Consider the following 12,548-nt stretch of genomic DNA (forward strand, 5'->3'; position numbering starts at 1 on the left):
TGTTTTTCATTCTTTCTTTCTTTTTTCTTTTTTTCTTTTTCTTTTTTCTTTTTTTTTTTTTTTGGTCTTCTTTAGTCCCAGCTGGCAGTGTTTCTTCTGGTATTACTTCTGGCTCTGCCGAGATGGGTGATGAAGCCCATGAGTTGTACTCAAGATCTATCAAACAGTTGTTCAGCCATACTATTACTGTTTTCTTTCTTTGAGAACAACCTTTCTCATCTTTTGCAATATGGATAGGTTAAGAATTTTCCAGTCTTCAAGTTTTAGTTCTTTTTTTACTTAACAGTTCCTTCTTTGGTACATTTCTCTCCTCTTCCATTTTACTAAAAGCAATAGAGAGGACCCAGGCCACACCTTCTATATCCAATTTTATCACTCGTAAGTCATACCTTCTACAAAACACTAGGACACAATTCAGCCAAGTTCTTTGGCACTTTATAACAAAGATTATTTTCCTCCAGTTTCTAGTAAACTGTTCCTCATTTCCTTTGAGACCTCATTGAAATAACCTTTAACATCCATATTTCTACCAACATTCTGTTCATGATTACTTATGTATTTCAGTAAGAAAATGGATGCCTGGTCTCCATCTCTCATTTTTTTCTTCCTGAACCCTCAATAGAATTGTCTTAAATGTCTTTATGTCTACCAATAGTTCCCTCACAGCAATCTTGACTTTTCCTAGCACATAACTCAAAACTCTCTCAACCTCCACCCATCACAACTCCAAAGCCACATCCACATTTCTAGGTATTTCTCAGAGTAGCTTCCACTCCTAGCACCAAAATTTGTATTACTTAGTATGCTCCAGAGAAACAAAATCTATTGGATATATATATTTATAAGGATATTTATTATAAGGAATGGACTCATGCAGTTATGGAAGCTTAGAAGTCCCAAGATCTGTAGTTGAGAGAGAGAGACCCAAGAAAGCTGATGGTGCAAATTCCAGCCTGAAAGCTAGCAAGCTCAAGACTCAAGAGCCAATGTTTCAGTTCAATTCCAAAGGCAGGGGGAAAAAACAATGTCCCAGCTCCCCGCAGTCAAGCAGTGGAACCTCCCTCTTACTGCGGGAAGATTAGCCTTTTTATTCCTTTCAAGTCTTCAAATAATTAGGGCCACTCACATTAGGAAGGGCAATCTGCTTTACCCAAATGTTAATCTCACCCAAAAACAGCTTCACAGACACACCCAGAATAATGTGTGACCAAATATCTGGGCACCTTGTGGACAAGTTGACTTGATAAAATTAACCTTTATACCATCTTCTGGGCTCTGGAGTACAAGACGAACAAAGTTTTCAAGAGCTTATATCCTATGAGGGGTCACATAAATAAATAATTTCAAACACTGCTGAGTGCTATGAGTGTGGACCAAGGAAATAGATGAAGTGTATGGAAGGAGGTGAGGGTGGGCAGGCAGTTAACCTTAAAGGAAGTAGAGAAGGTCTAAATGTTTCTGAGCTCAAGAATGAAATTGGAGTTATGTTTTGGGAAAAGTAATCTAGTAGCTAGGTGCAGGGCACACATAAAAGAGAGGTACTGGAAGCTGGGAAGCTAATACAGCATTCGGAAAAGATAAGGAAAATAGAGATAAGAGAAAAAAAGAAGGGAAGAAACAGTGATTTACTCAGCCTTTGTTATGTGTCAGACACACTTTTCAGTGTTTTCATATATTTAAACTAGGAGATGCAGAAGGCATGAAAAGGAAGAAAAGTGTTTATTGTACAAAAGAATTTTCAAGATTTCACAGATTTTGGGTTTACATATATATATGTATGTATGTATGTTTACATATATATGTGTGTGTATATATATATATATATATACACATTCATTTGCGCTAGGTAGATAGGGTTGGAAAGAGAAAGGTCCAAAAAGTCCAAGGTTTCAAATATATGTAGTCAGTAAGGTAACAGTGGTGTTATGAGAAAACAAGGATTTTACAAAGGAAAAGAATGAGGAGGGAAGATGACAAGTTATATTTTTAAAAATGAGTCATCCAGGCAAAGCTGCTCAGAAAATTATATGGCTAGAGGTGAACAGGTAAGTCATAACAGGTGATATGTAGATATTGATGATCTTCAGAGAAATGGTACCTGAAGCAATGGGACATACTTTGGTTACTAATGGGGAGATGGCAGACAAGGAAGAGATGACAAATTCTAATGGATTCTAATGGAGAATGATCTAGAGCTGTGCTGTCCAATATGGTAACAGTGAGTCACATGAAGCCATTTAAGTCAATTTAAATGAAAATGAAAAACTTAGTCGCACTAGCTATATTTCCAAATGATCAATAAACACATGTGGCTATTGGACATCAATAGACACAGATCATACAATTTGGATATGCAGATAGAAAATACTTCCAAACATCACAGAAAGTTCTTTTGGACAGTATTCATCTAGAAATTGGTCAGAGAGTAGAAGAACCAGAATTTCATCTCCTGAGAGCCAGGGAAAACAATGTGTCAAGAAAGGAATGACCAATGGTATCAGGTGCTTCAGTAAAAGCATATGAAGGCCAAAAACAAACAATGAATTAAGTGACCTTTAAAGTAGTTTCAGAATAGTAATAAAGTTAGAAACCAGATTACAAGAGATTTTGGATGAAATGGATGTAAATAAGTAGAGATAACAAGTGCAAAGAATTCTTTCCAGTAATTTCTCAGTGAAGGAAACCTTAGGAAAAGTTGAAAGAAAATCTAGCTGTGTCTGTATGTGCTTAATAGAAGTATGTCTGTGGACTCGCTGGAAGGCTTAAACAACAATCAAGCAGCTATCTACCAACTCTACAAATAAGCCTTTCATGTAGCAATGACAATTGAGGGCATAGAATTGTACAATTTTAAAGTTATGAGAAGCCTTAGAAATGATCTAATTTGGGGTGCCTGAGTGGCTCAGTCAGTTAAGTGACAGACTCTTGATAGTGGCTCAGGTTGTGCTCTCACTGTGGTGAGGTCAAGATGTGTGGAGCCCCGTGTAGGGCTCCCCATGGGCTGAGATTGGGAGAGAACTTGCATATGATTCTCTCTCTTCCTCTCTCTCTGCCGCTCCCCCACTTGTGCTTTCTCTCTCTCTCGAAAATAATAAACATTAACAAAAAAAGAAATCATTGAATCCACTGGTCACATTGGTGCCCACAGTCACACACACATATAGCTCAGTAGTATTAAAATCTAGACTAAGAACTCAGGTCTTGTAACACCTGGCTGGCTCAGGCAGTAGAGCATGTGACTCTTGATGTCACAGTTGTGAGTTCAAGCCCCATGTTGGGTATGGTGCCTACTTTAAAACAAAACTCAGGTCTTTTGCATCCCAGTCCATCAGATGTTCTACCTCATTCAACAGGCCAGAGAAGAGGTAAAGAAACCTTGTATTGAGTTCCATTAAGCTACCAAGAAAAAGAAAATGCCTGTATTCACATATACGAAACTTCAGTTTTCTTAGAGACAATTTTACATACCTCCTTTCAAATTTTAGAAAAATAGAAAACTAGGCAGTGAATGTCAGCTATTTTGCAACAAACAATATACTAAAAAGACCTTAAATATTATATAGTTAAGTCTTTCATATATAAAGGTGTGAGAGCTGTATTTTCACAGCTTAGAAATGAATGCATCAGGTCAGTAAGGTCATAGAACTAGTGACATTTTTTATTCAGTTCTATGTTATAATCAATTAGGAAATGATAGAGAAAATGGGAGAAAAGAGATGAATAGGCTAGCGAATGAAAATGTTATGTTTAACAAATCACAAAAGAGACAAGAACAAATTCATTTACTGATGACAATCTTAAAAATCAAACCAACAAAACCAGCCCTTTAGATAAATATTAGTTAAAGTCTTTCAAGAAACTCTAACACTGATGTTTTTGGAAAGGGAACTGGGTGGCTAGGCACAGGGAGAGTTTTCAGAGTAAACCTTTTATAACTTGGATTGAAACCATTACAATGTAACCTTTTTCGGTAAATAAGTAACAGCTAAAAATAAAAACCTTCATATGACTTAGTTCCTACCAAATAGTAATTACTAACTTTCTACGATCCCCTGAAGGCTGCTAAAAAATGGAAATTTCAGGAAAGAAAAATCCTAACTCTATTCTGAAAAGGCAAGGGAGAAATTACATTAAGGACTAGAAGACTTGTCTTTGAGGGTTAGGAATTAGGAAGAAAAAAGGACTGCCTGCAACAACCACTATTTGATCAACTCAATTCTATTGCTGTTATTTTTAGCTCATCTTTTTAGTCTGTTGCTAAGGACTCCCATTACCTGAAAGCAATTTACTAATAGGAATCTACATGAAGCAGGAGAAAAGCAATGATCCTGAAACATTCAAATCAGCCCATTCTCATTTAATCCGTCTACTTTGGTGCCACTTAATAAGTAAATTATATTTCTATTTTTATGTAGCTCTACTGGGATGTTGAAAATCCTGTTGTGCCCCAATGCAAAATGATCATTTGTAAATTTTCAGTATAAGGGTCTGAAGACCAGTGTACTTGAAATAGGGAGCCATAGCTCTGAATTGATTCTTTATTAATACTTGTCTTTTTTAATTGAAAATACTATGAATTCCAAGCAATTCCTTGCAAGGTAAATTCTTGTATTAAGATGTCTGGTGCAGAGCACGGGGAAAGGACTTGACAAAGCTATTCGATATATGAAAGCTATGAATTGAAATTTCGGTTTAGGCATTAAGCAAGAAAGCTGACAGCTAGTGCAAAACACCTAAGGCAGTGGGCAGATCAAAACATGCGGAGGGCGCGGGTGCTCCAGGGATCATGATGTGGGATGAGGTGTCAGGAGAAATCCAGCACAAGGTACAACTATGTACTTGAAAGCCGCAAGTAAGTGGGAACTCTGGATCTTCGCATTTCTACCCACTCAGTTCCAGAACCTCATGACAACACAGAGACGTCATCGCTTTCGTAACTGGTGCCGACGGTTAACCACAGGGACTCCGTTCAAGCCATTTTGGTGGAGCCAATTTAGATTTGTCCGTTTTCCCCAAATCTGATTTCTGCTATCTGCCACCAATCCAAAAGACTCCAAACTAAAATCTGGCCATAGTAGAAATAAAAGAATCAGTGACGCAACAGGCCTCTAGCTTTGAGGTCTTCTTTCACACGCCTTTACAATTCCTTCTAATCCACTGGTTTCCCAGATATAAATACAGAAAACCGGGACCGGAGAGCCTAATAACCGCCTACGTGGCTGCAACGGGAAAACGAGGCCCAAATTCCACCAATAAATTGGGCTATGTGGGCTACGCCCCGCCCACCACTCCTGCCAGCCAATAACATTCACAACTCTTCAGCCACTCCCGCCCATTCTTAGGGCGGCTGCAGATCCTCCACCGACCGCCTGCGCAGCGTGGATCCTACGTATATGCGCCCCTCCTCCGCTTCCCTAGATAAGAGGACCTCTGAAGGAGGAGAGAACGACATTGGCTACCACTGGAGGTCCAAGACCCCAGAAGCTAGTGTCACAAATAGCGAGGGGGAGAAAGGAAAGAAAAAGGGCCACTCACGACGACCCTCTCCCGCCCTGTTCCCCCTACCCCGGAAGTAATTCTCCCCTTTTTCCGCCCCCGCCTACGGTTGAGAAGGAGAAGGACGGCAGGGTTTGGCCCGGCATGCCCTGGGCTTCCGGTGACCTCTGGCCCTTTTCTGTCGTCCGCACTTGCTGCCTAGCGTGCTCGCTCGCTCATTGCCTGCCTTCCCTCCTTCTGGGCTTTCTTCGCACGCTATCTGGTGACTGAAGCGTCCGCGACTGGCAGTGAGGCGTTGGCGGAGGACCCTCAGTCATGGCCGCCTCTAAGCCTGTGGAGGCGGCGGTGGTCGCAGCTGCTGCGCCCAGCTCCGGGAGTGGGGTGGGCGGCGGCGGTGCGACTGCGGGCTCCGGCACTGGGGGCCTGCCGCGATGGCAGCTGGCGCTCGCAGTCGGGGCGCCCCTGCTGCTAGGTGCAGGTGCCATGTACCTGTGGAGCCGGCAGCGGCGACGCCGGGAGGCTGGGGGCCGAGGAGACTCCGGCGGTTTAAAGCGCAACAGCGAGCGGAAGACCCCGGAGGGGAGGGCCAGTCCGGCCCCGGGCAGCGGACATCCCGAGGGCTCTGGTGCTCACCTGGAAATGGTGAGAAGGGGCCGTGGAGGTGGAACCCAAGCGGGTGCCTTTTCTTGACGAGTTGTGCAGGTCCGGGGGCTTCCCGTCAGACGGAAGCTGCCTGGCAGCACATGGGTTTAGGGAAGCACATTTCCATTTGCTTTTGTAGGGATTGGAATAGCCCGAGGGCACAGGTTAGCGGCTGCCTTTGACAGCTTCCTTTTAGTTTCAGAAAAATACTTGGTGTTTTTTTGTTTTTTGTTCTTTCTCGGTGACACAGCATTTATCTCTGGTGTTTTGGGTACGGGGGATATTTGCAGATGTGATGATGGTATTTAGTGAAGGAAGCCACAGTCCGTGAACGGTTAGTACATTGTGGTTGATAGAAATTGTGATTTCCAAGTTCCAAGGAACTTGATCGATAATAACCTTTAATAACGAGTCACCCCCGGTTTTTGAAGTCTCTTAGGATAGGGGATAGGTAAGTACAGTGACTGTTGGTTGGCAAAGTGAAATGTCGTTGAGTAGCATTTGCTTTTTTATTTATGGGAGTGAGTTCTTAAACTTTCTGGGTAGAAGCATCTTAAATTCGGTTTTAAATTTTACCCTAAAATTTACCTGACCAAGCCTGGCATGCTTGATAAAGGTTCTTTGATGTCAGGCCATGCATCAGAGTATCTAGTGAACTACTTTGTATGGTTGTTGAACAGACTGTTAAATCCTTTCGGTATCTGACAGCTGTGGGCAATTGACCTGGCTGCATTTAACAGTACTGGGATGGGGGGGTGGGGAGGGAGTGGTGGAGGATTTATATGCCTCTCGGATTGTACAGTGGTAATTCCAGAGTAAATCAGAGTTCATTGAAACCTTTGGTCAAAAAACTCCTAGGTAAATACATTTGCAAGTCATTTCCGCCTTACATTATTCAGGTTAAAGACATGATTTTACTAGTAGTGATATAAGCTTCAAAGGAAGCTTTATGTGGGAGTGAACTACCATAATTTAATGCCTAATATATGTCAGACGTTGTGCTAGGCCATTAGATAGTCTTTGTAATAGCAGAGCAAACATTGCCCCCCACCCCACTTTCTTTTAATGTAGGAAAATGCAGTGTAGTATGCTGGAAGAACCCGTGGAGGGTGAGAACTAGGAAATGTGCACTTTATGGTGGGTTCTCCAGCATAGTTACCTTGGGAAAGTCATATGATCACTCTGATCTTAGAGTCATCCCATACAGTAAGAGAATTAAAATATTCTCTTAGTCTCATTTTTTCCAGCCCTAAAAATTGGTGATTCTGAATGCTAAAGAGGAGTCTGAAATTCTCGGTCATTTTCATTGCCTTTGTTAGTTTAATTTTAATCAGGGAAGAATAATGAATGAATGAGAAATATATACAAGCTTTTAGTTCTATAATCACTAAAATAATTCTTACACATACTTTTTGATATTTCTTTTGTAGTTTCAAATACTACCCTGTCTCACCCATTTGGTGTTTGAATTTAGTATACCATTGATATAGAATTTAGCAAACTGTCTTGCAAATTTTAGGTTTTCTTGAATCCTGTTTTTAGTTTTTCAGCATTGTCTGGGTTAACAGTATGATGATTTTTAAATTTTGGAGTCTTTTGTTGTTTTATCAGAATTTTTAAAAAATTTACTGCTGTTAAAAATTAGATTTTTAAGATTGACTTTTTTGTAACTTGAACTGCTTTAAAATTTAGTATTTTTGACCTAAAATAAAACTGAGCAAAAACACTTATGCATATGGTTGTTCACCTTGTGGAATTTGTGGGCTTATATTCTTGCTTTGAATTACTAAATGATTCTTCAATAAAGCAACAGTAGTCCTGTCTTTTCCATTTTTCTAAAGGAAATTTGTGTTTTAACTGATGGTGACCAATAAATACTGAAAGACGATTTTTTGTCTTTTTTATAGTCTGGTCCTTAGAATTATTATTAGATTTATCTAAATACAACTAACCACCAGTTATAATTTATTATAATTTATCTGTGGTTGGAGAAATTGCTTTATATTTGAATAGCACCTTTCAGTTGGCAACCTTAGTGGATTTTGTAAATAAGAAAGTCATCTGTTTCAACTGATGGAAAAACTGACAGAATCCTGATGCCCTAACTGTTCTTTCTCCACCTCCACGTGAGCAATAGCTGTAATTTTTAAAGGAATGAGGAATGGACAAATATTGTCCAGGGCTCAGTGAAAATAAAATGGAAAATCAGTGTTTTTTTGTCTGTTGGCCTATGTTTCCCTTAATGTAAAATGAACTAATAAAATTGGCTTGCAGTTTTCATGTACAATGTAGACTGTATCCAATTATCTTTTTTTCTGAAATAAACACCTGAAAGTAAAAGCAGAAATTCATATTTCTGTTTAATTAATGGGGATTTTAGGATTTCACTAAAGAAAGACATCTAATTACAGTTGATAGCATCTGAGATTCAGGCACTTACAGTATTAAATCATGTTCCCATTTAGAGGCTTTGGAAAACCTGCCACAATGTGCCATTTTGCTCCAGTAATGTTTTTTAAAAGACTTGAAGAATTATAGATTTCCAAAGTTGGAAAGATTCTTTAAGGATCCTCTTATCCATATGGCTTCTTAATCTCTGGGCCTGAGGTATCAAAAAGGACTACCACACCCACATATATACCAAGCATGGTATTTTGGCTGCACAGATGGCTTAGGTATTTCTTTTTTTTTTTCTTTTTTTTTTCAAACTTAGGGTTTTTTGAAAGGTGTGTTTATTTAAAACTCTCATTGGTTATAGTAGCTTTTTATCTTTTGGGGATTTTTTGGTGTTTTTAAAAAATATTTATTGGGGCGCCTAGGTGGCTCCGTTGGTTAAGCGTCTGACTTCAGCTCAGGTCATGATCTCACGGTTCATGGGTTCGAGCCCCACGTCAGGCTCTGTGCTGACAGCTAGCTCAGAGCCTGGAGGCTGTCTTCAGATTCTCATGCTGTCTCTCTCTCTCTCTCAAAAATAAAACATTTAAAAAAATTTTAAAAAAATATTTATTTTTGGGGTGCCGAGAGACAGACTGCAAGCAGGGGAGGAGCAGAGAGAAAGGGAGACACAGAATCTGAAGCAGGCTCCAGGCTCTGACCTGTCAGCACAGAGCCCGATGTGGGGCTTGAACCCACGAAATGTGGGATCAGGACCTGGGCTGAAGTAAGATGCTTAACTGATGGAGCCACCCAGGCGCCCCTATCCTGTTGTTTTTAATCTGATAAAAAATACAGTTATTCTGGTGTTCAAGTTTTTTTTTTTATGTTACACAGGAGTTCTGCCCCATGAAATGGTTAGGAACCAGTAATCTAAGTCAGCCCTCTAGAATGGGAAAGGAGAAATCTACTTAAGCATTTTAATTAGATCAAAGACTGAGTAATCTGGTATTTTCAGTCATCTTTTTAATGAAGTAATTCTTGCCTCTCAAATGATCTGTTTCTAGTCATTTTTTAAAAATCAGGGTCATTGGGGCACCTGGATGCCTCAGTCAGTTAAGTGTCTGACTCTTATTATTGGCTCAGGTCATAATCTCATGGCTCAGGTCATGATCTCATGGATCAAGCCCCACGTTGGGCTCTGCTGATAGCACAGAGTCTGCTTGGGATTCTCTCTCCCCCACTTGCTCACTCTCTCAAAATAAATTAACTTTAAAAAAGAATCAGGGTCACCAGTGACATTTCTATATAACTAAGTACAGTGAATACCTTTCAGTCTTTATCTTACTTGATCCTTGATGTTATTTTATATTGTCTTCTCTTAATTTCATAACTTTTCCTGTGACTTATGACATACTGTATTCTGATTTCCTTTGCCTTTTAAAAATTTCCTCATACCTCCCTTGCTGATTATTCTTAGTCTCCTTTCCAGGCTTTTTTCTCTACCTCTTCCTTTTGGTGACCTTCATGGTTCTATCATAAGCATTCTTGCTTTGCATACCTTCATTGGATGCTTGCTTGCAGTCCAGGAACTTCACTTGTCACATACTCTGATAGCTCCCTAATTTCTTGTCTATGGCCTATACTTCTCAAGAGGCCCAAATTTAAGGGAGAATTTTCAATTGATTACCTCACAGGTATTTCACATCCAGACTCCTTCCTGTTTTTCCTGAGACTACTTTCCTAAACCAGAGACTTGGATATCATCCTTAACTTTTAACTCTTGGCATATTCTCCACATCCAATCCAGGAAAACCTCCAGAAAAGTTTTAAGCCTGTCTACTACATTCCCACTGCCATTTTTCAACTAAATAACTGCTACTCTCATTGTCTTCCTTGAATCCATTTTGTCACTACCAGAATAAAATCCTGACAGTCACATTCTTAAAATCATTAAGTAGTGTTCTGTTCTTTGCCCACCAGATAAAGTTCTAACTCTTCATCATTTAAGACCCTCCATGATCTTGATCCTGCTTGACTCTTCAACTCTATCTCTTGACACTTCCTCTTGTTTCTTGCCTTTAGATATTCTGTGAACACTGCCCAATACTCTACCTTCTTACCCTTCAAGTCACAACGTGTAGATCATTTAACCTTTTCTGAAACCCTTTACCTGGGCATACAACTATGTGATTACATAACACTGAACTTTTCCCTTCCATAGCACTTAACCACATGGTACTAGAGTTGCTTATTCATATATTTCCTACTATACTCTTGAATATGTGAAGGCTGGGACTGGTTTATCTCACTATTCTCAGAACCTAATACAATGCCTGGTCCAAAACAGGTGTTGAGTACCAATGAAGCTTCATTCTTTGACATCTGTGTCTGTGTATACACACATCTCCACAAGTTGAATATTTTTTCAGAATTCAGCTTTTCACTTTTATTCTGCCAGTCTATCCTAGAAATTGGTATGACAGTCTTAAACCTTATTTAGGCATTCTATTTATAAATCACTTGATTTTGTGTGAACTACAACCATAATCCTGCAAAGCCTGCATTCTTACAAATGGATTCTTAGGTATAGAGTGGTCCGTATTATGACTTAATGGGTGGGGTTGGTTGTAGATTTTTGAAATATTGGGGTATAATATGGGAAAGGGCTTATTATCTCAGGTATTATTCATATAATAGGTTTTGTTCATATAAAAGTAATAATTAGTCGATAAAAGTATTTTAAAAGACTGTTTCTTGTGCGCTAAGTTTTCCACAGTTGACTGCTACTTTTTTTAGGCTGGGATTTGAATTTTCAAATATGCTTTTGGAATTTGATAAATTTAAGAGAATGAAGCCATTGAAAAGAAACTGTCAAACCACTTCATATGTATTTTCACTGGATATAAATGTGTATTATGGTGATACCCATTTTATTTTCTTACACATAGATTACCCAAGTCCAGTTCATTTCCTTTCACTGTAATTGTATGTTATTATCAGAATAATACTTTGTAAATACTTGCTAAGAAGTTACAGTGAGCCCTTATTGTCAAATGTGTATCATTGAAAGCTTTCTGTAACGTAGTCAATGTTACCATTGCAGGACTTGTTTTGAAGTAGCCTTTCTGGTCTGAATTGTGTGTGTATTGTTGTCGTTTTTGTTGTTGTTCTTGTTCTTCGTCGTTGTTGTCTTGGTTGTCGTCTTCGTCGTCGTCTTCTTCGTCTTTGTCTTCCTCCTTGGAGTATTTTCCTGACTATTCTTTATTAGTCACTTTTGTTCCAGAGCAGATTCCTATAAGTAACTTTCACTGACTGTCAAACCTCCACTGCTTTTTTTCAGTTTTGTATTCTACTAAAATTTACTGGCATTATACCTTAATATCTGTTCCTTTGGTTTAAATGTTACTTGTTTTCCAAGTAGATTTGCCTCTGCAAAGGGTGCTGGGTAGATTTGTAGTAGGTTTTGCCTCTTGTTTGACAAGTTCTAGCACAGTGCTTGTGGAGAGGAGACATACATATTTACTGTGCTTTTCATTGTTTCCTTTTATATTTATTACCTGAGTTACCTGTTTTTACTTCTTGTGTCTTACCCAAATACTTTTGGATGTATGCATGTGTATTTATATCTAGTTGCTACTTGGAGCTCCAGTGGCACAATCAGTTAGCGCATGGTACTTATATGTAGTTGCTACACTGGGTCTAATAATTTTCTGGCTATTAGTTACACAATTTACTAATTACCCAATGCACATTTTCCTGATATGAATTGGGGTTTCAGGTTTTTTAATCAGTGGTAATTCTTTAGAGAACCTGCCAGTCTACTTGTTTCTTGAACTGTCTCTAACGTTGCTTCAGGATAAAGATTATCCTGTTGATTGTTGTACAGTGGAGTCACATCAAATGTGCTTTTTTAAAATTTTTTTTATTTTTATTTATTTCTAGGAGAGAGAGAGACAGCGTGAGCAGGGGAGGGTCAGAGAGAGAGGGAGTCACAGACTGAAACAGGCTCCAGGCTCTGAGCTGGCAGTCAGCAC

The 12,548-nt window shown here is 39.2% G+C and overlaps 1 protein-coding gene across 3 annotated transcripts in view; it reads left to right on the top strand.

Annotated features, from left to right (window-relative positions):
* The first annotated feature begins 5,508 nt into the window (after positions 1 to 5,508).
* TOMM70 (translocase of outer mitochondrial membrane 70) overlaps positions 5,509 to 12,548 on the top strand; it is a 37,379-nt gene continuing 30,339 nt past the window's right edge. For 2 of the 3 annotated variants that reach the window (XR_013337741.1, XM_077774829.1), the window contains exon 1: positions 5,510 to 6,138. Coding sequence is in view for 2 of the 3 variants with exons in the window: in XM_077774829.1 (XP_077630955.1) it covers positions 5,812 to 6,138 (327 nt within the window). In the remaining variant the exon portion in view is untranslated. Of the gene's footprint in view, positions 6,139 to 12,548 lie in introns of all 3 variants that reach the window. The other variant, XM_077774830.1, reaches the window with a different exon arrangement.

This window comes from Crocuta crocuta, unplaced genomic scaffold (genome assembly GCF_008692635.1).
Source record: "Crocuta crocuta isolate KB4526 unplaced genomic scaffold, BGI_CrCroc_1.0 scaffold6, whole genome shotgun sequence".
NCBI lineage: Eukaryota > Metazoa > Chordata > Mammalia > Carnivora > Hyaenidae > Crocuta > Crocuta crocuta.